Source organism: Danio rerio, chromosome 23, assembly GCF_049306965.1.
Source record: "Danio rerio strain Tuebingen ecotype United States chromosome 23, GRCz12tu, whole genome shotgun sequence".
Taxonomy (NCBI): domain Eukaryota; kingdom Metazoa; phylum Chordata; class Actinopteri; order Cypriniformes; family Danionidae; genus Danio; species Danio rerio.
The window spans coordinates 14995777-15022419 of record NC_133198.1 but is presented as its reverse complement, the minus strand read 5'-3'; the positions used below and the strand labels follow the sequence as shown (position 1 = coordinate 15022419).

The 26643-nt window shown below is 37.1% G+C and overlaps 1 protein-coding gene across 15 annotated transcripts in view; it reads right to left on the bottom strand.

Annotated features, from left to right (window-relative positions):
• Positions 1-26643, bottom strand: part of znf512b (zinc finger protein 512B) — a 146075-nt gene that overhangs the window by 36557 nt on the left and 82875 nt on the right. For 10 of the 15 annotated variants that reach the window (XR_012398856.1, XR_012398857.1, XR_012398858.1 and 7 more), the window contains 4 exons: positions 25865-25936; positions 22165-22290; positions 19590-19717; positions 14900-14989 (listed from right to left, as the gene is read on the bottom strand). Coding sequence is in view for 12 of the 15 variants with exons in the window: in XM_005162004.6 (XP_005162061.1) it covers positions 14900-14989; positions 19590-19717; positions 22165-22290; positions 25865-25936 (416 nt within the window). In the remaining 3 variants the exon portion in view is untranslated. Of the gene's footprint in view, positions 1-14899; positions 14990-19589; positions 19718-22164; positions 22291-25864; positions 25941-26092; positions 26328-26643 lie in introns of those variants that run through there. The other 5 variants (XM_073939525.1, XM_073939526.1, XM_073939529.1 and 2 more) reach the window with 4 other exon arrangements.

Genomic DNA, 26643 nt, shown 5'->3' with positions numbered 1-26643 from the left:
CACAACACAGCTGATCAGAACGCGCGCGACAGCACCGCTATTCAGCACGCGCGCGGCGACAACACCCGCTTTAGGTTCGATCATTTCCATCTTTTTTTCATCTCCGCTACTAGCAGCACACTCCATTTCCGCATTACTGGATCTGTAGCGACAACAGACCGCAAAGGATTATGGCCACGCCGGGGCTGATGGGAAATGAAGTTTCAGCTAGCTCCCGTTCGCTTCATTCGCCTGAGCAAATTTTCTCAGAAGACCTATAGTTTTACCGAGTCATGCGACTTCGGTAATATCGAAAAAATTTAATATTGCGGTATGACGGTATTTACAATACCGTTACATCCCTAATTCTCACGCATCTGAAACTATGTACAGTGATCTGTTCTGGCTCAAGATTCCAGATCACCAGTTAACTATGCATGCAACAACATATTAAAGCCATATTATTGTAAAGGATGATTAATAAACTATATTAACAAATATAAAAGCAAGCAAAAGAAAGCAGGTAAAAAACATTCTGTGCGCGATAATGAAAGGATGTTGTCATGCAAAAGGTTAATGTTATAGTTAATAATCTGTTCAATGAATGGTTAAAGCGAAAGCGACAACCACTGCTGCTGCTTACAAAGAATCTTGAGCCCTTGAAGGACTGTGGGTGCACGAGCATCCCACTAGTTTCATTTCCATGCATGGTTTCCTCTAGTGAGGAAACGGCACAGGAGCTTTTAATCACTCTAGCCCCTTTAGGCACTAAAGCATTCATGAGTGAGGAAGGCCTGTCTCATCGTGCTCATGATCCTCCCATTCGTTATTCACCTGCTTTCTTTTGCTTGCGTGAAAACTGTTGTGCTGCTTCTCGATTCTAAGATCACATTTGTACACATATAGACAAATGGTCTTAAACTAACACTCTAATCTAGTGACGATGAGCCAGCACTGGCACTTTAAAAATGAGTTTCAGCCAGCCAAAATAGCTAGTGGAGTGTCTGTCTAACCTGCGGGTGTTAATGTAAAGCCCTGGTTATAACTTAAAATGTTTGTATTGATGCTCTAAATAGGGTGGAGTAATAACTTCTTTAGAGAAAAATGCCATAACTTCTGTGCAAATTATATTGTTTTACATGCACACACGTTTAAAAAAAAATCCAATATTAGTTTTGGTAAAAACATGCACTTGTTTTCTATATTAATTGAAATGTATGTAAACACATATTGGACCTATATTTGTTTCCTTTACAAATATTATTCAGAATATTCCATTTAAAATCACTAAGCTAACATCTATCTATTCTAATCTCATACAGTATGTAAATTATATAAATTGTTAATGGTTGTAGGCCTAATTTACAGTAGGCTATTTATTAAGAAATGAAAAAAAAAATCATACTTAATTCTAATATTACTAATGATGCTGCTACTACTACTACTACTACTACTACTACTAATAATAATAATAATAATTATTATTATTATTAATATTATTATTATTATTATTAGGTCAGGACATTATGGTGGCACAGTGTGTAGCACAATCGCCTCACAGCAAGAATGTCACTGCTTTGAGCCTTGGTTGTGTCAGTTGGTGTTTGGATGTTCTCCCTGTGTTGGCATGGGTTTCCTCCGGGTGCTCTGGTTTCCCCGACAGTCCAAAGACTATAGGTGAATATAGGTGCTATAGGTGAATTAAATAAGCTAAATTGGCCATAGTGAATCATTAGGTAATCATTATTTATTTATTTAAGTTTTTTGAAAAGTCTACGTTTATAATTTGACACATTCTGCAGAAATGTTCTAACCAATTGGTCCATGTAATATACAGTACAGACACAGTACTTAATAAATAACCTACTACAACGTATGTTATGTATTTTTGTTTTCACAAACTTTGGAGACATAACATCAATTCCGCTTTTAAATATTAGGTCACATTTAGCTTTCGTCATGAGCCACGGCTGTGTTCAAAATGGCATAAATGATTTCAAAGTGCACCACAAAATGAACGCAATTGTCAATATCAAGATTGCTAAAACTGAACTGTAAAAATCATTCAATGTTTAAATGTTAGACTGTTCCAAATGAAACGTGAGCAAAAAGCATCCCGGTGTGCACAGGCTTAAGAGATGAAAACACCTACAGTATGACAACTTGTAGTGCTCCATAGCATAGGTTGAGAAAAGAACACAAAGCCACACATAAAGGGAACAGATAGATTACATTTACATTTACATTTAGTCATTTAGCAGACGCTTTTATCCAAAGCGACTTACAAATGAGGACAAGGAAGCAATTTACACAATTAAGAGCAACAATGAATAAGTGCTATAGGCAAGTTTCAGGTCTGTAAAGTCTAAGAAGGGAAGTATTAGTAGTATTAGAGGTTTTTTTTTTTTTTTGGGTACAGTTAGTGTGATATTCAGAGAGGCAATTGCAGATTAGGAAGTGAAGTGGAGACTAAATAGTTGAGTTTTTAGTCGTTTCTTGAAAATAACTAGTGACTCTGCTGTTCTGATGCAGTTAGGGAGTTCATTCCACCAACTGGGCAGATTGAGCGTGAGCGTTCGCGAAAGTGATTTCTTCCCTCTTTGTGATGGAACCACGAGGCGACGTTCATTCACAGAACGCAAGTTTCTGGAGGGCACATAGATCTGCAGAAGTGAGAGCAGATAAGAAGGAGCAAGGCCAGAAGTCACTTTATTGGCAAACATCAGAGCTTTGAATTTGATGCGACTAGCAACTGGCAGCCAGTGCAAACGGACTAGCAGCGGAGTGACATGTGCTCGTTTAGGTTCATTGAAGACTAGCATTGAAGATTAGCTTTTGTCTGGTCTTATCTTGGACCACTTTAAAATATTGTAAAGATGATTTGTGTGGCATGTGTTCGGCCAGTCAGCATCCACTTAAATCTCTGTTACTTGCAGTTCCTATTGTTCTGTTTTACAAACAACATTGAAGGAGCTAATTTAGTTTCCCCAAAAGAAATTCCTGTAATAAAAATTGTTCACTGTTCCTGCAGTGCAAACACGCCAAAATTGTGTATTTCCGCTTATTGTTCTAGGAACTATAAAAACATTCCTTCAGTGCTAAAGGCATCGATGACATGGGCTGAATCTGAAAAGCTTATGCAGCTGACTTGTTTCCTCGCTACTCTGGCAGTCAGGCAGTGACTCTAAAGAACGCATTTTTAAAGCCTTGTAAAACAGACATATTTATGAGACACCATAATGATTTAATTGAAAGTAGAAAATGGAGAGAGCTTTGGTAACAACTAAAGGAATATTTGCTTACTACAATACTATCTTCTTACTAGAAATGCCATCAAAAGTAGAAAATGGTGGTTAAAAAAAACCATACATTTACACACAACTTGGCACCCAAGCTACACATCAAGATGCCATCTATTTTTTTAGCTTAATTGTCAGAAATGGAGTGCACAGGATTATGGCATATTGAAGGCAGTGAAGGACACATCTATGCTGCTTTCAAAATTTGATCAGAAGAAGGAACCAAGTGAGACAGGAAGTAAAGCAGAATTTCCTTTGGAATTTTTTTGATGCATTCCTACATTAGAAACACAGGTTATTTTAGGTTTTTTTAAAATGAGGTTGTGCAGGGGGAACCAAAGACCAGTCAGGGGAGGGCCCATGGTAAAATATTTTTTCCTTTTTTAAAAAATATTTAATAGGCATATTCTCATCAGATTGAAGCAAATCTATTCCCAATAAATGTAAAGCTGTACATTGACATTAAAAACCAAAGAAATATTGAAGGAAATGTAAGATTATAATAATATAAAATATAATATTGAAGGAAATATAAGACTACCTTGCAAACACATCAGTGCATGTTTACTATTCAGCATCAAAGAGTCAAAATACTAACATTCAAGAGTTCACACTTAGCTGATGATTAATTGTAAAGCTTGTTTGGCATGCTGTCCCAGGAGAGAGCCCTTAGCTCAAAATATCCTCAAGAGGGGAGTTTGAGCTCAGGCAGATTTCGAGAATTCCACTGCTGTAGTAGCTAATGTACAAATAGTGATTGCTCTTAAGAGATAACTACTTACTAGGAGCATGTCTATGGTGCAGATTTGCATTAGTCAATTAACTTAAGTTGCATGTTTTTGGACGGTGGGAGGAAACTAGGGAAGCCTAAGGAAACCCATGTGAGCACAAGGAGAACGTGTAACTATGCACAGAAACGTCAGCAGGCTTGATAAGGACTAGTACCAGTGATGTTCTTGCTGTGAGGCAACAGTGCTAACCACTGGGCCTCTATCTAGAAAAGGAGGAGTAGGGATGGAAGGGGGGGGGTTCATCAAAACCAGGGGTGTCCAAACTTAGTCCTGGATGGCCAGTGTCCAGGAAAGTTTATCTCCAAGTTGCTTCAATGCACCTGCCAGGAAGCTTCTAGTATATCTAATAAGAGCTTGATTAGCCGGATCAGGTGTGTTTGATTAGGGTTGGAGCTAATCTCTCCAGGACACCGGCCCTCCATTTATAGTGGCTTAGGAACTTTCTGATTGGTGAATCATGAATTAAATAATGCGTGACCAGCCGCAACCGATCATAAGCAAGTGATCCTCTCGAAATTAGTTTATAAATAAACTTCACTTATATAAAAACCATGTTACTGATTATTTAGGTTTCCCAGAGATGGGTTGCGGCTGGAAGGGCATCCGCTGCATAAAAACTTGCTGGATAAGTTGGCGGTTCATTCTGCTGTGGCGACCCCGGATTAATAAAGGGACTAAGCCGACAAGAAAATGAATGAATGAATGATTATTTAGGAAATTTGGTGTGTCTTTAATCGTTTTAAAAATGTTTCCAATGCATACCTGTCAGCAGAAGTGAAAAATAAGGGATTTAAGGTGTTTAAGGGTGTTTTCAAGCCTAAGAATGATTCTCTTAAACAGCACTACAGATTTAAGAGCAAGGAGCATCCCGTAGTGATTTGGCAGTACTATGAGTAAATGGAGGATCTGCTCTTTGATAATGTATATTGCCACCCTTCATAGAGCTTAACAAGACAGGATTAAAATGGAAAAAAATAATGTAATTATAGCAGGATAGAATGGTAAAATATAAAGAATCCCTGGAAAAACAAGGAGGTTGACAGTGTAATGAGTCACCCAGTGCCAGAGTTGAGTGCACATGCAAACAACACAATCGCCTCAATCAGGAGCACAGCTGTCAGTCGTCAGCAGCTGAACCAAATCAAGAAGCCCTGGTTAAGAGAAAGAGCACATCTTGCATTCTGTTAAAAAAACAAAAAAAAAAAACAAAAAAAAACGCCCTATAGGAATTCATTGTAAACTTCACTTGTATGTGTGTATTATTTCACTCTCCATGCAACAAATGGAGAATGCGGGCAGAAAAGAGTGAATTTACTGATTTTGTTTACATTGTGTGTTACAGAGGACAAAACCTGCTCCATCCCATAACTCGTAAATTCTTCACCAGCAGCATGAAAGAGATAATCTGGTTGCTGACGCTATTGACAGCAAAATAGCAACTTTCCGATCCACGCATAATCGTCCATCTACACCACACCAAACTCAGCAAATCTGGACGATATTTAAGCATACCTCCACACATTACTGCCCTGTCAGTATGCTAAAGCCGACAACATTAACAGAGTTTGTGGAGTATGTTGAGCTGGAGGAGATATATTATGCCCACAATATTGATGAGAGAATGGTGGTAACTTGGGAGCATGTGCACGGCTGGCCGACTCATGGAGCTCCTGGCCAACTCATTTATGTGGATGGAAATAAGATGACAAACACACTTGACTCTGGTTGCTCCATTACCATAGTGCAGCCTAGTTTAGTCAAACCCCGTCCAGAAAGCAAAGCAAGCCCTATCTCATTAACATGTGCACAGAGACATTCGTAGTGTTCCAGTGTGGCAGGTAATGATATCTGCTGCCCCAGGATCCTGGCAGTTGGAAGTTGGAGTGGTTTAGGACTTACCCATCTCCCTTGTCCTCTCCCATCCTGGCAAGGCCCATATACCATTTTGTAGAATACAGGGCAGGTCAACATTAGAATACAAATAAAATACAAATGCTTTTGAATGCCAAATTGTCTGTATTATTAGGCTGCATTAAGTACAGCAACCTGAGTCAGGACCACTTTACTAAAAGACATAATTTGGATGGTATCTATGCTTGTGTTAGTCTGTTTGTCCTTATCTTGATGTCTCCATAATCCTGGACCAGGGTGTATCCTAAGCGGATGCTTTGGTGTGGAGCAGACCCCAGTGACAGACAAGTGACAATCCAAGCTTCTCCATAATGGAAGTCCAGCATTCTCCAGCCTCTGGCGCATAGACTGCAGCTCTGCACAAAAGTTTGGCCAGAGGAGAAATGGTTGTGCCCAACTGAGCCTAGTTTCTTTCAAGGTTTTTCACTGCACTTCACCACTGGCTTGGTTGGTTTAGGACTTGTGGTGCTATGCATCAATGGATTTGCTCTTTAGTGTTTGAACTTTCAGCAGGAAAAGTAAACCACACTGAAATAAACTAAACTTAACTTCAACTCTAAAAAATGCACTGACACTGTTTCAATTTACTAGAACGTCTCTGTTAAGCAGCTTTGACACAATCTACATTGTAAAAGCGATATAAATAAAAATTATTTGAAACTACAGCAGCCTCCAGCTAGGGTGGAGAAAAAAGAAACAGATGTATCATTTAAATTTGTTGAACAGATGGACCCCTCTCCCCCCCAAAAATATGACTGCCTATGTCCACAAGGGGGGCTCTTCTACATGGTACATGTAGAAGAACAACTTTCACTTCAGTCTGTTTACGGAGGAGTTCATACAACAACCCATTTGCAAAGAGCATGAGATCCAAACAGCCAATGAGATATTGTTCAGGATAGGCCTAATAAAGTTATAGAGGCTTGTTGACAAGCTACTGGGAAAGAAATCTGCAAGATGAGACATCTGGGTATAATCAAATCTCCCAGCAACCCTTGGTCCAGCCTGAATATTTTAGTTCCAAAACTACACTACTTCGCTTCTACAGGGCAGGGCCCAGTTTGTATCAACACTTGACTGTGTTCAGCACTCCTATTGGCCACTTGCATCATCGTGTCCTACCATACAGTCTGCATGGGGCCACACCTATATTTCAGTGCATGGTTTGTATCTTCCTGAGGCTGCACCAGGAGTGCACAACTGCCTACCTAGACAACATTGTCATTCACTTGTCGACATGGAAGGAACAATTAGTCAGGTTTTGGAGGGTGCTGTTGGAGTTACGATGGCTCACTGCTAACCCCAAGAATTGCCACCTAGTGCCTGCGAAGCTGAAGTACATTGAATACAGGATCGAAAGTGGGCTCATTTAAGCATGAATAGCCTAACTAGAAACAGCTCAACAATACCGAAACCCCCAACAAAATCCAAGGTATGTTCTTTTTCTTTGGGGATAGCAAGATATTATCAGTGTTTTATGCCCAATTTCTCTTCAGTAGGGAGCACCCTGACAGACCTGACAAAAAAAGGGCAGCTAAATAGGGTTCAGTCCAGTCAGACTTCGGCTGCACCTTTGCTCTCCAGACCCATGCTTCCTACACCAGCTTCGATGCTGTACTGTTACAAGAGAAGTATGGAGAACAGCATCCAGTCATATACATTAGTCGGAAGCTCACCCCAGAAAATGAAGTTCTATTTTAATAGGATCTGGTGCATCACAGCTGTTTTACTACAGTATAAGCTCAAACTAGATATCCAACATACATTAACTTATTTTAATATTTGTAGGATTGTAATTACAAGTCATTACTAACAATGAACAAAGAAGTGACCTGCTGCATGTGAAATCGCACTTCTTTTGTATTTGAGCTGTTAAATTAACAGCACACTAATCCAGTGAAGTTGAACTTTACTAAACTGATAGCACTCTAATCCATTTGCACTGAGCTTTGTGAAATTGACAGTGATCTAATCCGATGGCATTGTGCTGTAAATATACAGGAAACCGAGAGTCACTGAGAGTAGGTGTGTTTAACTTAATGCAGTGCTACTTGTGAAATACTTGTGCTCCTACTTGCTCCAGCTTCACAACGGGGGCCAAGCTTATTTTTGAGCTTACAGTATTTATCTATTCGTGCCACCCCTCTAAAACCTCCCCTGTTTAAAAAAAGCTTCCTATGAAGGCATCATTTTAGAACTTTTAGACACATAGTATTTTATTATATTTTGTTTTGAATTACTGTAGCTAACTGCTCCAACATTACATCTTTAACGTTTTTTTTTTTTCCTATCTAAGTGGGCACTTCTTGGCTAGAATAATCAGCAATGTGGCCCAGACCTTATGCTTTTTCTCAAATGTTTGGCTCAGTAAGAACACCCACCTGGCTCAAATAACAAATCATAGACCTAAATGCACATCCTCATTAATGTTTCATAATGTTTCTGAGACATTTGGTTGTGCATAATTTAACACATTTCTTTGGAAATATTGTTTGAAGCTAATGATTGAGCTTGCCAGATGGAGCTTATATATCCTCATAGCCCTCTTTAACCACTTTTTCTCTCTCACATTATTACATCAAGGGCCACAAGGGACACCACCATCATTATGGGATGTGCTGTTCTTGTTCATATTGGTTGAATTTGACCAGAGAAAAAAAACGAGGAAGTTTAATCATAAGGGAGATTAGCATGATTTGCTGTTGAAAAAGATTGCTGGAAGGAAAGCTGTTAATTGGTTGCGTTGAGGAAATTATTACAGTACATAAATAAGACTGGGGAGCAGGAGACAATCATTAGAGTTGAAATACTGCTAGAAGACTCTTTTAAAGACAATATTACAAGTGAGCTAGGCCTTTTCCCATATGTGCAGTTAACGGTAAGAGCCTAATGGTTGCTTTAGGTCTTGAAGTGAAGCCGGAGTATAGAGATGTGTCAGATATAATCGAGATTACAGGCCGATGTGGACGCAGGGCAGATGCTGGTCTCTGTAGTGGTCACACAGTGTAATATTAATCACTGTTCTGCTGAACATACTGTACAGAAACACTGTAGCTACAGGAATAACAGTTTATTCAAATAATTAAAAGGTGTTTAACATTTTTTTTAAACCATAATGCTTTTTTGTCTGTTGAATTCCTTGTGAAAAATAAGAGAACCTAATTGTACCAAAAGTCTGCACATTAAATCTCAGACGTGCTACTGCTAACAGAAATAACTGCAAGTGATGTGCAGGTTATATTCTGCAGGTTTCATCAAGTTAAATTTAAGACTTCTCAAGGCATTTTAAAGACCATCATGAATGAAATTGTAGACTTTTACAGGGCTAAATGCTAAGGATATGTTTTCGAATATGCCAGTTAGAAAAGATTTTCACTTGCCCTAATAACCAGTTAAACTCTGTGACGTCATTGACTTTCGCTTTAAGATTTCAGATAAGGGCTAACATTGCACCAGACCCCCTTAAGTGGTTTCGTTTGAAAGTGTAAAATCTATATTTTATGCACATATGCATCACTTTGGTATTTATTCTATTGTACAAAAGTTATTTATACTTAAATACACAGTATTTTGGATACCCAAGCTAGGTATTTTACATTGGTTCATTTTCATATTTTTCATATGACACATGTACAAGTTATAGCTCAAATAAAGCTCTTGCTGGTGCTCATACAGTTCTTTTTATCGAATTATATGGCACAGAAGGGAAAACAATACATGTATGATCACTAAGCAGCCCCAGATAGCACAGACAGCTGTCATCTCTTACCTTATGCTGTGTGCTTCACGGCCATTTCTTCTCTGTTTTTGAGGTCATGTGCATAAGTAATCCTTTTATATTTCTGACGATGTCCAAACACAGTGAATTATGTTTTATCAAACAAAAGAATAGTGAATTATGAAAACAATGATCGGTCCCTGTGCCTTGTACAGAACCTCTCATAAGTTGGAATACAATAACTTTTGCATAGATTATGGTAGAGACATTTTTCTTTTTTCCTATGATTACAGACATGTGCAGGAACCATCAAAATTAATTACAGCAAGCTAGACCACACAGAACCTAAAAGGTACACTTTCAAATTTGAGTTTATAAAAAAACAAAACACAAAAAGCACTCCTTTTCACAGACAACATATACAGTTATTTTAAACACTTTCAATAGTGTTTTATGAAAATTCAAAGGGTTTTCTTTAAAATGATACCAAATTTTTGCACCTCTGCATGTGAATTTAGGAAGCTTTTAAATTTGGGTAGGCAAAATCCAGGTGGAAATCCACACAAACTCCACACAGAAATGCCAACTAAGCCATAGCAAAAAACATTTTTAAGTATATTTAAAGTAGTCTATATTCTACACTAAACTATATAATCATATTTAAACCATTAAAAGACAAACGAAAGCATTACTGGAGATGTATTTTAAAATCACAGCTGGAACACATTTCTTCTTGTGATGATAATGTGTTTTTTATAATCATAATATAATAATAGTTTTATTCATAAAAATAGAAATATAAACTGTATAATATAATTGTACTGAATTGAAAATGACATTGAACTACATTTAGTTCACACAGATTATAATATTACTGTAAGTGTATTACTTCCCTAGTAAGTACTCTAATTACAAGTAGTTAAAAGCTAAACGTACTGTTAGAAGTGTTTCGAGGGTTTACACATTATGGCTTTCACATTTGAAATTGTTAACCCTGGGTTATTCTAAACCACGGATAAATGGAATCCTGGGTTATCTGCAATCCCGTTTCACATTGCTAATGCTATACCTGGGCTTGACGAATACTCCTGTGTTTCACACTGTACATTCCTTCACCCTGGGTCAACATTGTTGCTGATTGGACAACAACAGACAATCTTTTTACACTGCATTTCCACATTTTTAAGTCAGTTATAAAAAAAATATTGCTGTGTGGGTCTTTAGCTGTTTTAAATTAGCTGTTTAGTAATATGCCCTGGGTATTCGTTGACATTTGCCACAACACACTCCTACTTTAACTTCGATTTTGGTAATTTTGCATTTACCGTGATAAAAATTTCTTTGCCTTGACATCACTACTCTGCACCATTTTCCCCATTAAAATACAACATCATTTGGTTGTACAAATGGTCTCAGCAAAGTCTGAAAAAATAAAAGCTTAATAAAAAAGATAAATTCGTTTTTAAACTGACAGCAATGTAAGTAGCAATTTCAGTACAGTAGAATAAATTATATTTAGCTTATGCAAATAGATATGTCTGCTTGAAAGAATAGGCCTAATGTTACACCAAAACTGTTAAATCTGAGCTTGTATTGTTTAAACCTTAATATTATTCATGCCTATAAGTGTTTTCTCCAGGAATATATAATAAGCTTTGAAAATTGTAGAGATTATATTTAGGGCTGTCAAAATTAGCGCATTAACGCACATGATTCATTTTAAATATTAAAAAGGTAAAAAATAAAAAATAAATAATGCAAAAAGTTGCAGTTTTTTAATTTCCTGTTGTGGCCGACGTGTGTTCAGGGCAGACGCATCCATAGAGGCGACCAAGGTGGCCGCCTTGGGCAGCAGAATAGTGAACAAACCCCCTGGTCCTCACTTTCATCCGCTACACCTACCCCCTCCCTCAGAATCCTCACTTTCATCCGGGAGCCGGTCACTTTTCCACCGTTATTCACTTCTGGGTTTAGGGCGGAGTGATTGCAGTTTGCCTAGAGCGCCAGTACAGCTTTCTCCGGCCCTGCGTGTGTTTAACGTGCAAAGAATTTTGGATAAGACCAATGATGTGCTTTTAGAAGGAAAGTTTCAGTATAAAACAATTAATGTTGTATCACCAGGCTATCCTGCGTTTCCTCCAAAGTTTCATGCAATTTTGGGTGTTTGATTTTTAATCTTTACTCGCGTGATACTTTTAAAGTAATCAAAAATCGCTGCTTACATGGTAGACTCTTAATCAATATAATCTTAATCATAAAAGCAGAGTAATGGTGTCCATATAAATGTCCTCAATGAAAGTGCCAAATAAAGTCGCATGCTGTCAAAGTCAACCCATTTCTCTGCTTCCATGAGCCCTCAAATGTTTCATTAAGTTTGACATGTTTCCCCTCTTTACGTAACTTTTGTAAAAGATCTGCTTCACGCTGCTGGGTCAGAATTCTTGCTTGTAAAATACAGCCAGACATTAGAATGCTTAGTTTAAGCAAATTTGATGATCGTGATCATGCGCTTTGATGAATCTCAAGGGATCCCTCGCTTACCGGGTGCACTGTACTGCACAAATTGTCTATGAGTTTGTAGTCCACTTAGAATCCAACATGGAAATAATTTTTGTTTGTTATTGGCATTGATTGTTTTTAATTTAAATGGCACTTACAGTACATGCCTGTGTTTTTATTTCTGTAATAAATAAAGCATTTTGTGATTAATAATGATTAATTACATTAATTATGTTTAGTGATTATTCATAATTAATTACAAAAAAGTATTAATTACGTTAATTGTTTTAATCATTTAACAGCCCTAATTATATTATAATTAAACTAAACTGGTTAGATTTTAGTTAACTAAATCTACAGTAGATAAATTCTGATTTTACTCTGACAGGTTTTGAGAAATCGACAACAATTCACAGACAAATCACCGCTCATTCACGTTAATACCAATCACTCAGTGTGAACTATCAAATATGCAATCTGAGAGAATCGCTGATGAGTCGCTGACATCCGTCAGATATTTAACATGCTAAATATCTGGACCTGTCTGCGATTCAAAGTCATGCTGTGTGAAAAGTGTTCTGAGTGAAAATAACATCATCGATTACCTACAGCCAACAAGAGAGCAGCATCCAGACAAGGGGGAAGTTAAGGGAGGAGTTATGAAGGTAAAGAGCACAATATCAACAAGCATGGCTTCGGTTATAAAAAGGCCTTTATTTGGTCTATTTGGACACAAGAAATGGAGGAAAACACTGCAGAACACTACCCCAGATAGTCAGTGCAGTTTGAAAACATCTGTGACGTGACTACTTTGAAAATCGTGCAGTCTGAACTGCCTGAGTAGACTAAAACTGTATTAAATTTAGTTTACTAAAACTACAATAAATTTAGATGGCTAAGATAGGACTAAGGCTGTTTCTCAATTTCACAAACGCAGCGAATGGACTCACATTATGTCGGAAGAACAAACTTGGTAGACATTGAGAACATTGAATGCATCCTCTGAGAAACGAGATGCTGCGTTCACCCTTATGGTCACATAACCTTCACACATTTTTACTGTTAATTTATTTATTATACATTTTGTAAGCTGAGAAAATATTATATACTATTCCTTCTATGCTAATGAAGGACTACTAAGACATTCCAAGCATGGGATGGGTCCTGCTGGCATGGCAGAGTTCATCACAGCTCTGATACAAATCTCTGTCATTTGCCTACAGTAACCATGTGCCTTTCACCATGCACAATTAATCTGCTTGTGATCTTCTTCATATAACTTTGTCATGTTTGGTGTCATTTGACAGTTTATGACTTAATACATTGATTGATTGTATTTCAATATAAAATATATTTACTATTGTTGAGTCATGGCCTGAGGAGAGTATGCTAATGTTCTTCTACCCCACTTTATCTCCTCAACTTTGCTCTCATGTTTGGCTTGTTTTGGGTGTTGGTTTTCACTTACCAATGCTTTGCTCAGGGTATAATAAGGAAAGGTAACTGTTGATCTGGAAGAATGGCTTTTACTCTGCGTCTCCCGCACACCGGTGCGTAACCTCATATGCTGGCTAGTTTCACTATCATTGTTGCTCAGCAGTGGAGGTTATAGCTAATTTCTTTATACAGTATATTAGTTTGTTTCATTCTACTGTCTATATTTAAACATGTAACTTACAGTAATAAACAACTTTGACTGCTTTAAGGCGTTGAAATTTTTTCTTTTAATAAATGATGATAACAACTTTAATGAAGTCACATTAATAACCATAGAGTCAGAAAAATAACTTATTTAAACACGCCATCCCTCAACTGCTTTCTGTTTCCGATTATTGGTTCAGAACAGCAGCGTAAGCTTCAAGCCAAACGACATCTTTTTTTTTTTTTAATAAGTATATAACATGCACAAAAGCCTTGCAAATATACTTTGCAAAAATACAACTAAAACAAATTTTAATATGAATTTCAGGAAAATAAACACCCTTAATGTGTTTATGCCTTTATTAAGATTTTCATGTTAATGTTTACCTTAACCTTCTCATTTATGAAATCTCCGGAGATAATTAAAAGTTATATTCCTAACCTTAGGTATAAAATACTGCGCTTCCCACCTCCTTTATTCAGCTAGAATGACTTATAGGACTTGTAGAGCGAGCATTCCGTTCTTGTAATCTTGAGAATAACTGAACTTTGGTGGTTGATGATGACGTTACAAGGGAACACAAGGACACAAGAATGCTGAAGAACACATAAATCTAAATGGCATTTTAGTCAAAAATAAATACTAAATCAAAATTTGCTGTCAAAATGAACACTGCTAACATGATGTGTGCATCCTGGTGGCATGAGTCCCATTGCAGACAGCCAATTTTTGATTGCAACACTGCTCCATTCCATTCTGAGCACACTTAGCACAGCACTTAACACAGCTCTAATGCAGTGCTAAACCTGCTACACAGCAACGTTTCATAACCCTGGGCAAAATGCATTGATAACAACACTTACAAATACATGTGTGAAATATTTCTTTACTCAGAGTTAAAAGCAGTGTTTAGAATGATGATAACCCAGGGTTAAGCACAGTACTAAAAGCCCTATTATTTCTGATCCTATATTTTCATCAGTTTTGACATTTATGCTCTACTATAGCTCTAGTATCTCTAAAAAGGTAACAATGAAATTTGTCCTGCACTGTCACCTACCTTAATGTGGTCAGCCATGTTGTGGTAATTGAGTGCAGCTTTTGATCGGAACTGTTTCTGACACTGCTGACATTTGAGAGCATCCCGCAGCTACAAGAAAGAAAGAAAAAAAACAGACCAGAGTTTATGATGTTGACCTCAAATATAATGAAATCACCAGCTGTAAAGGTGACATTTTATATTTGACATATCTCTTACAATGACATAATTGTGAAAGGTGTATTCCCTCTCTTATATATTTGTCAACCTTAAAATGTCATCTACAAGCAAGTGCATTTTATCACTTCATTTACATATCAAAAATGGCATGTGTGCATGTAAGAGTGTATGGGTGTTTCCCAGTACTGGGTTGTAGCTGGAAGGGCAGCTGTGGTGACCCCTGATGAAGAAAAGACTAAGACGAATGAAAATGAATTAAATAATTAATTTAAAGTAATAATTTCTGCATTGACACACATATAAGTAAACAATGTTTATGGTTATCATTTCAATAAAATTTCTCTGCCATAAAGCATATTTTCCTTAATACCCATCACAGCCATCATCGATTTTATATGGGGCTTAAAAGAGGCCAAAGAAACCACAATTACTCGTGACCCCGCAATAACTGATCGATTTCCTCCTTTAATAGGCATGCCATCATTTTTATAGAGCTGTGCAATACGCCGGTCTGGCACTATGAGCCTCCAGATGCACACTGGGAAGGGCCACTCACTGCACAGCTCACACAGACGCCCAATCAATAAAGTGGCCCTATTGGCTCCCTCTGGCCCCATGCGAGAGGTCCTGAGAGAGGTGTCTAATTGCATGCCTGAAACGTTTTCTTCTCCACTTCCTCTGCGGTTCGGTTGTATAAACAACAGAGGGAGTGTCAATTATTAAAGATTTGATTCATTCGCTTATGTTTTTCTCCTCTTTGGGCATCATTAGTGAAACTAATTTCTTGGTAAATCACAGTTTTTACAAAAACTGTCCCAAAGTAACAATTTCTGCAACATTTTTATGTGCTGTTTCGTCAATAAGGCTTTGTTTTTCTTTATATGAAAGAGGTTGAGTGCTGAATCTGCTACATGATGGTTGATGTTTTTAGAAATCTCATGGTCAGATGTGTTCATTGTAGGTGCAAAGTTTGAACTTCTTAGTGGCTGTTTAAATTACCAATAACTGATAAAAAAAGCTTTGTGAGGCTGAATGAATCCTCATGAGGTCAATGTGAACGTCAATGACAGAGGTCTGTGGTGATGTGTAGCTGGACATTGTGTTACATCTAATAAGTTAGATTCCATGGTTGTTGACAAGAGAAAATTGCTCAATATCTCGAGAGGAAAAAAGTTTCTCTAACAGTAACATCCCATGTCAGAATCAACGCTTTCCATTCCGTTTGAATGAGTGACATCAAGCATTGCCAAACTGAATTGTGGATCCGTCGGTGCCGCTTTATTAGCGGAGCATCAGCCAATAAGATCGATTTATCGAAATACCCTAGCACAGACAGTAGCCGATTATGGACTACTTTCATATGACGATTACGTCAGCCTAAACTTTAGACACACCATCCATCAGGCATTGACACTGAAGCCCCATGTGAAATGTGCGTGATCAGTGTGGCTGATTAAAATGTGAATGATTCTTTTCCATTAGCTCCTTCGAATACTGTAGTTTTTTAATTCTTTTTTTCTCAACACTTTTCTTATTAATTAGATTTTACACCAATAGAGTATAATACTGAATTACAGCCCCTCTCATACACTTTGTTTAATTAATTCTGGACTATTGGTCATTCCTAAAATATCAAAAATCACTGTATGCAGTAGGTTCTTTTACCTGTCTGGCGCCTAAACTCTGATTGTTACATCAACATCAAAAGACACAAGTGTCCATCAAATGTGTGCTTACATTGAAAAACAATGTAAAAGAAGAGTATTGGAAAGAGAAAACACATTATGTGTGAATGCGCCCTACCTCTGGTTGCCTGGGGAACTTTTATGAATTAATTTATTCTTGGCTTTAAAAACAAACATTTTGGAATGAAAACCAAGCATATCATACAAGACTGGAAAATTGCTAACTGCTAATCACCACTGCTCGGATCACATGAGCTGTACTGATGCTCGTATTGGTTGTTGCTCATGAAAGTCCCTCTTTATTTGCATAAAAGTTAAAGAGCCCATTTTATGGGTTTTTGAAAATACCCTTCCATGTAGTGTGTAACAGCTCTAAGTGAAGTGAAATATCCAGCTAAATATACAGCTTAAATCTGTAAGAGTACAGTGTTTAAAACTGTTGATTCATCTATAAAAGAGTCGACTCATAGTGCTTCAAATGAGTCGTCTTGATAACGAGTCATTAGGTGTTTCGCGATGATGTGGCTACAAAACACAAGTAGTTGTGCGCGCAAACCTGGGAAATTTGAAACCTGCAGCCCCGCCCACTAATACAAAAAAAAGCCACACACACACACATAGACGCTGGTTGAATGAAGTCACACCATGCAGATGGATATTATTGACAGTCCCTACCCAAAGATGAAACCTCAGCATTATAGCCCAGCATTGAGGAGTTTGATTGCTTCTGGAAACTACATGCTTACAAAGAAGACTTTATCAGCCGTTTGTTAAAGGAAGAATCAGTAAAGACTTCTGATGGACTATGTCAGAACATGGATCAGTGCATCATGGATCAGTTTCTTCCTCCATTTCTCAAGTGTATGTATGTGCGATTTAAATTGTTGCCTCGTTTACTCTACCTTGCAAATTATGTATTTAGTTGTGTTTTGTTACTTGTCATGTATCAGGTTAACACTTTATATTCTCATATCGCATGTAAAGCTAGGAGATCTCCTTGCCAGTTCTTGGAGTTTTTGCTCAATAAATAGTTAGTCGTCTGTATTTTCCACTCCATTGTCTGTATTTACATTTACCCACTGGCAGCTAAAATCCACGCCTTACACTATGAAGTGTGTATGCACTATGACTACTTTTATATTGTTGATTAGCTGCTGGGCATTTCACTCTGTCGTGCTGAAGGCTGTCAGTGTCGACAAATCACAGCAGGCTGTCATCGGTCCAATCAGTGCAGATTAGTTTCGCGCTACGGAGGGGTTTGGGTACAAATGAATCACTGAAGGATTCGTATGGGAGTCGCTGGGATAATTAGGTAAAAGTAAATGCAGATTATAAGACCATGAAAATGTTTTTTGACCTTGCATGCATATTAGATTGTTGTTGGAGACCCTTACAACAAAAATATGAAGCTATTTCATGTATAAAGGAGCTCTTTAAAGGATTCTCAAATTTTTCACACCGCTCGACCAGCCCACATCCGCACTCCAGCCGTCACTGTTGCTTGTGTAGACATGAATGTCACCAAAAGTCGCCAGCCCTCCCTTGAAATGAATGCTTGCTTGTCGCTTTGCTGTTGTGAGTACTTCGTAGTGTGAATGTGGCTTGAGGCTGTATTAATCGGGGAAATCGGAGCCCAGAACACTTCCCAATAAACTCTGGATTTTGAACACCATCTACACTTACGTTAGTCTGTCTGTTTGTCTCTCCTTACCCTGGGGTTAACATAATCTTGGATCTGGCCTGTAACCAAAGCAGATGTTTGTTGTGGCCATCGACGAGTCTAGAGGACAAGACTGATTCCTGCAAAGACCCAATTGACAGCTGAATCTCTGCTAACATCCTATCAGCTAGGACCTGCACCTACACCTTTCTCAAGCCCTTGGATGTCTTTAGACTGCAGCTGTCCCTTTCTGTTTGGCCAGAGGAGAACTAGATGCATCGGCTAAGCCTAGTATCTCCCCATTCCCAAACTCCACTGGTTGAACTGATCAGGATGCCCAAACAAAACATTGCTTATTTTTTTTCACCCTAATTTTTGTCCTAATATTTGTTGCTCATACTATCTGGAATTGAAGGTTGCTTTAAGGTCTCTCTAAGCCCCTCTAAACTTCTTTCTGAGAAGCTACTTTTCTCTAATTGGTCAGATGGCTTAGTTTGTAGTGATTTGTCAAATACTTACAGTAATGTCTTTTACCATATTTGAGTATACGTTTCTTCAGCACTTGAGGCACATAGATATGAGGTGTCAGTTATACATTATCAATTTGACCTTGAGCTTTCATCCTTTGGAAATGTATGTGGAACAAACTTTTCCAGTCCTCAGCTACTACTACCGTTTCTGAAGTTTTGGTACATGTCAGTCATGAAGACTATAAAGTGTCATTGTGCAAATCTACTACAAACCTATATAAGTGTAAACCAAAGTAAGTCTGGAATTACTGATGATGACTCAATATAGTTCATCTCTTACTTTTGGGCAGGGGTTACCAAATTCAGTCCTGGAGGGAGGGTGTCCTGACAGAGTTTATCTTCATCTTGCCTCAAAACACCTGCATGGAAGTTTTATGTATACCTAGTAAAACCAGGAATGACCTGACTAGCTAGTGCTTGGTTAGGGTTGGAGCTAAAGTCTGCAGGACACCAGCACTCCAGGAACAAGTTAGATGACCCCTGCTTTTGTGTGATAAGAACTCCATTTATCATGCATTCACAGCACATTCACTCCTATGTTATACCAAATGAATGGAAAATCTGAAAAAAAATTATGGGAATCTCTGTAATAATGTGTTTCTGTAAAGTAAGCTGTGATGATGTTGAGTTTTCCAGTTGTCCAGAAGGACTCTGACCTTTTGACAGATCTCCATGTGCTTCTTCAGACCATGTACGGTCTTGCGAGTGACAACAGAGCATGTCGGACAGACAACTTCTCCTCTCTCAGAGATGGTGCTCTGCCACTGGGCTTCAGCAGGAGGCACTGAGACACAGAGATCAAGCACAGTTAATTAACAGGGTTTTTTTTTTTTCATTATACATTATATGCCTTTTTTTCCATTTACTGAAGGTAATGCGAATTTCCACACATATTAGTACAGCTATCCCTATGGGGACTTCCCATAGACAAAATTATTTTTATACTGTACAAACTGTACAAACCCCTCACAGAAATCAAATAGCAGTTTAGCATTACCAAACTACTTACGTCTAAGTGATTTCCGAGCCGTTTTCCTTATGAGGACCAAAAAATGTCCCAACAAGGTCAAAATCTTGTGGTATTGCTAGTCGACATTGCTACAGTTCATTTTTATTTACAGTTTAGATTTACATTTAATTAGTTTTTTTCCTTATATCACATGTACAGTATATAATTAATATTTCATTATAGAAATTAATTCAAGATGTTCCAATTTGATGTCCATATTAAATACAAATTACAAAAGCGGTTTTATTTAAATAAAAATATCCATACAAAAAAAAACATAAACATAATAAATATTTAGTAAAGTGTTCGCATTAATCTTTTAAAATAACTGGTGTGAAAATAACTTAAATGTTTCAACAGTCAAAAACATACTATTTCTGGTCATTGGAATACATAAAAAGACTTTTCCAAACCATTATATTTTAAAAGAAACGTTTTGATGTCAAATGGGCAAATCTAGTAATTTGAAGGATAATGACAAAATATAAAGATTTATTACTTAATAAAGCAATAGTTCGCCCCAAAATAAACATTTTTGCACCATGTACTCAGCCTACAAGTGCTTACAAAGTTTCTGTGTTGTGTTAAAAACAAAAAAATATATATTTTGAAGGCTGTTAGAAATCGGTAACCATTACTTCAATAGTGGGAAAAAATAGTATGGAAGTCAATGGTTACAGGTTTCCAGTGGTGGAAAGAGTACTGACAAATCTTACTCAAGTAAAAGTACCATTTCTTGCTCAAAATGTAGCACAAGTAGGGTAAAAGTATCTGCTGTAAACATTACTCAAAGTAGGAGTAAATATAACATTTCAAATGTACTCAAGAGTAGTGAGCAGTGAGTATTATGCTGTTAAAAGCTGATGCATTTTTTTTTTATGTAATTTGTGAATGTGTGTAAATGTAACATTTTGTAATGCATTGAGTCAATATCCAGCAGGCACACAATGTCATAAGATGCTAATATTAGCATAGGTTTAGGTTGTGACATCTGGTGACCAACATTCAATGTCTAGTCAGTGTCTAAGCTGGCTAGACCATCAACATTATTTTGATTATTTCCAATAATGATATCTAATGAAGTTGATATTTGGTTGATTTTAGGTTGTGTTAGAAAGTGACCAAAATCGAAAGTTGAGCCAACATTCTAAACAAATATCATATTGACCTCAAATACAGACATTTATTTGTTATTGCTTGTAAAGATTTTGGACATCCTCTTGGACACTTTTAATGCTTCCAAACAGTTTGCTGCTATTATAAATCGCCCTTTAGGTCATTCATTATGAGGCGATTTGCCTTCTATGCGGGATTTGATTAGACAGAAATCACAAGATTGATTTTTCTACTGTAACCAATCCCCATAGACAACAAAAAATAAAGTAGTGACTGCAGGTTGAAGGAAATTAATAGAGTAAAGTACCGATACATCACTAAAAATGTACTCAAGGGAAAGTAAAAGTACACATTTTAAAACTACTTAGTAAATACAATTCCTGAGAAAACTAAAGTTATTCACAGTTACAGTTACAATTACAGTGTAATTACTCAATTACAGTAGTTTGAGTATTTGTAATTTGTTACTTTACACCACTGCAGGTTTCCAACATTTTTCAAAATAATTTCCTTTGTGTTCAACTGAAGAAAGAAACACAAACAGGTTTGGAACAAGTGGAGGATAAGAAAACGAATTTTCATTATTGGGTGAACTGTCTCTTTAAGTATTACATATTATACTGTATAAAATAATGTAAATTACATTACAGTTTTGTTTTGTTTGATGCTTGAAACACTATTTTTGACCCCTTTTTAACTTGTACTGTTATTGTTATTTCACATTTCCGGATTTTTTCAGCACCGGAAGTTATAGTTGGCTAAACATAGAGCGCAATGAATGGGAGAGTAAAACAAATATTTGTTTTAAAATCCTATTTGCTAAAATAATAAAATATAAGCTCCCCAATGGTGTTATAAAGTTTTTCATGTCTGTTTTTTGTAATTTGATGCAAATTTGATATAATACATACATGAATACATATAAATGTTCAGTCGTTTTTTTATTTTTATTTAAATATTAAAAACTTTCAAGGATTTAAGATGCTGATGATCGTTAAACAAGCCATAACGTTCCTGTGAAAAAGGTACATTATACACTACTTGGCCCATGCAAATGCACTCCATGATTTCATCATCCAAGTCATGCAGAGAGAGTAAAGAGAGACCTGAACTAGCTTCTTTTCTGTTGGGAGTTTGAGTCGACTGCTTCCTCGGGGACTCCTCACTGAACTGAGTCCCTTCTGCCCGCTTCATCCGGCCTGCTTTTAACTTCTCCTCCACCTTATTCATTCCTGTGCAACACATAACAAAATCACACACTCAGGGACAGCCGAGACCTCACAAGTCACAAAAACACAAGCACCACTGAGATGAACAAACAAAAGCAAAGTGAGGAAATTAAACCCTTCAAATTTTCCTGGGGGTCAGAAAATCGTGTTGTGTTGTAGCCTGTTTTGGGATATCACGTTACTTGATAATGTAAGATTACAGCTTACAACAGGAAATGAAACACGTCTTAAATAACTTTATAGATGCCTATTAGCAGCAGCAGGGGTCATTTTATCAGAGATTATATGGATGTTAATTATAAACATACAGGAGCATAAAAGTACAGCTGAAATCTTAAAGGAACATTCACCTTTGTTTGGAAATAGGCTCATTTTATAAGTAACCTAAAGTTAACATTTGAATTTGGAATTGAATTCAGATAATCTGTATTTACATTGTGTACAAAGACTGATGAAAAATGAAAAGTTACGGATATGTATAGGAACTCTATGATCGTTCCGGTGTAATAATCAAGGAACTTTACTGTTGTGCCATGGCTAAAGCAGGTGAAATGATATAGCAAACTCTGACAGATTTATTTCTTGTTAGACTACTATATTTGAATAGCACGCTCCCATTTGACAGTGGGCCTCTTGGCACAGCTCCACCTCAAGGCTCACTGTGCCTTCTAGTGCAGCTCCACCTCAGGGCTCAGTGAGCTCCAAAGAAGACCTTCATTGCCAGGTTCAGTAAGCATGTTTAGTCTTTTCTGAAATATTTATAGACATTTTCTCCTGTCTGATGTTCAATGTCTGAGTTGTTTGGTTTTAACTGCCATGCTTATTTATTTACTGTTCAGTTTATAGATGACACAGAGTGTTTATTTTTACAGCAACAAAAATGGGCCCCCCTTAAAATCAGACCCAGGAGACATACACTTGCTTTTAATAATAAAAGTTACAAGCTTAAAATACACATGTGAAGACTGAAAATGGCAAGTTCATACAGAAAAAGAGCTTGTTGGAGCATTTCATTTGGGTTTATGACTAAAAATAGATACTTGCAAACTGTAAAAAAGCATTTAGGGGTATTTAAATAAAAGCGTGTGAATAAAAACAGGTCCCCATGTGTCTTTGCTCTCTCTCTCTCTCTCTCTCTCTCTCTCTCTCTCTCCCTCTCCCTCTGCATTTAGGATCATTAAATGTCTTAATTATGGATTTAAAAAGTCATTAGTTTTAAAAGATCACCATTTCCTGTCCAAATGTAAAATCATGGAATAACTACTTAAGGGAGGGAGACTAAATTAGGACAGAATATTAAAGGGTCACGAAACACCAAAACCCATTTTTTGAGCTGTTGACAGTCCTATATGTGTCACACACTGCTAAAAACATTATTAGGACACATCTATTCCACTAAAAAGTGAAAATTGGTTGTTTTTGCGTTATTTCGAGCAAATTCGTATTTCCGGTTTGAAACAAATTTTTGAAGCTGCGTCATGACTTGAGATCTTAGCGTGTATTCGATCGTATAGACTGGACGTCTGTACCTGGGAGTACCTTATGACTTCTTGGAGTGTGCTGCATTCATTCAAGAGTAAGACTTGGTTCAAACCAATCAGCGCGCTCTATTGTGTATGCGGTGCAACTTCATTAATATGCATGATAGCTTCAAAGAATGTTTTCTACTTGTTACAGTGTTTAGACGGCAGAGAGACGCCGCGTTGTGTTGCCAAGTGGAAGAACAATAATTGTTTGGAGATACGGGTCATCAGTGTTGCTTTTATAATTTGCTGCACTGAAGGTTTTTTTCATTTTCCCTCTATGGAAGCTCAGCTGGACTCACGTGTGAATTACAGTGCACACGACGCTCGTCTGAAATATGTGTCAAAGGAACATTGTTAAGCCAAGAGCTTTTCTCATCTGGAAATGGTAAATTTCGGATTTGCCATCTCCTTTTAAAAAAAACTCAGCTCCAGTTGGTGTTGATTGTTCTGTCTGTTTAGATTTGGTAAGCGATCAGTGGTCTTTGTTCGTTTATTCAGAGGCAAAGTTAGTTTGTATCGTGTTCAGTACTCTTTTAGTGTTTAAAGACGGACATTAGTCAAATGGTTTTTAAGTTAACACAGTTTACTGTACATTAACATCACTACAATATTATGGACGGAAAAATCAGCTGTAAATGCAGTTCTTCGAGTGTAAACATGTAAGCACCACAACCAAACTTACCGTTGTGTAGGATTTTCACCACATTTTGTGACAGGAATAACACACACGGCTTTCTGACGCTACCTACTGTGTGCATCTAAGTTACCGGAAAATGCAGAGGGTTTTTTTTTTTTTTCGCATTCGCCGGACAGTAACAAACATTGCAGAAAAAATGCACGCTTACAGCAATTCCTCAAATCAAATATATTGTTTGTCACCAGGGGCATAAATGAAATTCCTAAATGAAGAAGGACTTTGACTGCCAAACTGCAGTTAAAGTCCACCATTTAATAATTTGGCAAATAATTTGATTACTGATGTCCATGTAAACACAGTCACTGTCTTTCTCCTCAGTGTCTGTGTTTGTTTTGCTTCTGTGAAAATCAGCGCGTGCCCAAACCGACACTCCCATTTTTATGCTAATTTTTACAGACATTCCCACTTTCCCTCCTCCGACCCTCCCCCCTAAACAGACATGCCCACTTTCCTAACTTTTTCCAAAGTAGAGGTGTGAAAAAACCCTGCTGAAACAAGGGGGTTTCATGGTTCTTTATTTCTGGCTGAGCTATTCCTTTAAGACCATATAGTGCAAATGACTTTAAGTTGACCGCATTTACAATGCAAACAATGTTTTTCTTACTTGTTACTTGTTACTTTTTATTCGATTAAAAAAAAAAAGTGATAAAAAAATTACGGAAACTTATTTACAAAATAAATTCCAGCATGCGCATAAAAAAAGACATGCTATTTTGTTTTACCAGATCATGGGATGGGTGCGATGGGACTGTGTTAATGAACAAATCAGCCTTATCACATTGTACATCATCTGAAATGTTGGTTTGGTCAGTCTAAAATCCCTCGAAGTATAATACTGAGTCGTCTTCTTCTTCTGAAGCACAAGTAATGGTCACACTTTATTTTGATGTCTGTTTGTTGAATTTAAGTTACACTGCATCTATATGCCAACTAATTCTCATTGCAAAGCTTCTTATAGTCAGTTAAATGTTTGTTGAAGAAGCATATCAACAGATCTTAAGCAGACAGTCTACTAGTACTCAAATGGACCATCAAAATAAAGTGTTACCCAAATAATTCATAACATAAGAAAAAAGGCCAGTGGCTTCTCCTACTGCAGCAAATTCCATTTTTCTTTTTGATATACCCCACTAGTATATCAGAAAGTTACAACATTGCTTACTTTGACCAATTGGATTGAAACTGGATTGACTTTATTTGCAAATGTTAATGCAATATTCCAGCCAGATTCGCAGCTTTGGATCTAAATGTATCTTATGTGTGATGCAATGTGAAGATTTCTACATATAATGCAATGGCGATTCCCACTCTCTATTATATAAAATTAGATGTATGAGCTTTTGTGTTGCAATACCTTTCAAACCGAATGTTCCTGAAATGGACGGCTGCTCCCCGGTGAACTTCTTTGGAGTTTTCTGCTTCCTCCCTGGCTCAAATGGAGAAGAACAACAACAAGAGGTCAAACATCTCAATAACATGGCATTCACTGTTGCTGTATGACAACCTGTGGTGCTAAACAATAGCACTTGTGAGCTTCTGTTGTACATTACAGTCTCATTAATGATGCTCAAACTTCACCTACTGTTTCACATGCTGCGGTTCCTCCTGTGGAGAAACTGAAACAGCTAAGATAAAGCCAAACATCCTTATTTTTAATAACACTTTACAGGAAGGGGTGTTCACAAGACTGCCACGAAATACAGTTAATATGAAGGAGGTTCAATGCATGCTTATAACAACTGTCATCAACTGTCATTCGCTCAGTTATGTCATTTGAAATGCAAAGGTGACATTGTTGGAGATATCATTGTTATGACAACTAGACAAACAACAAGACAAATAATTACATCATAACCTGTCTTTGTTTTTGTCACGACTACTTGACTTTACCAAGATAGCAAAACCTTTCAGTTTGACATTATTAAACAAATAAAAAATAACATGTCATAAACTTGTCATAAACATGAATGTTATTAGGCCATTTTAATAGGGTCATGACATGATTTTAATAGTGTCATGATTTTATAACAGCATTGGTAATATTTTTCAATAAATCTTTACCGAATGTCATTACATATCAATGATGCTGTTGTAAAATCATTTGACAGAGTATTGACACTTTTGCTTAGTAAT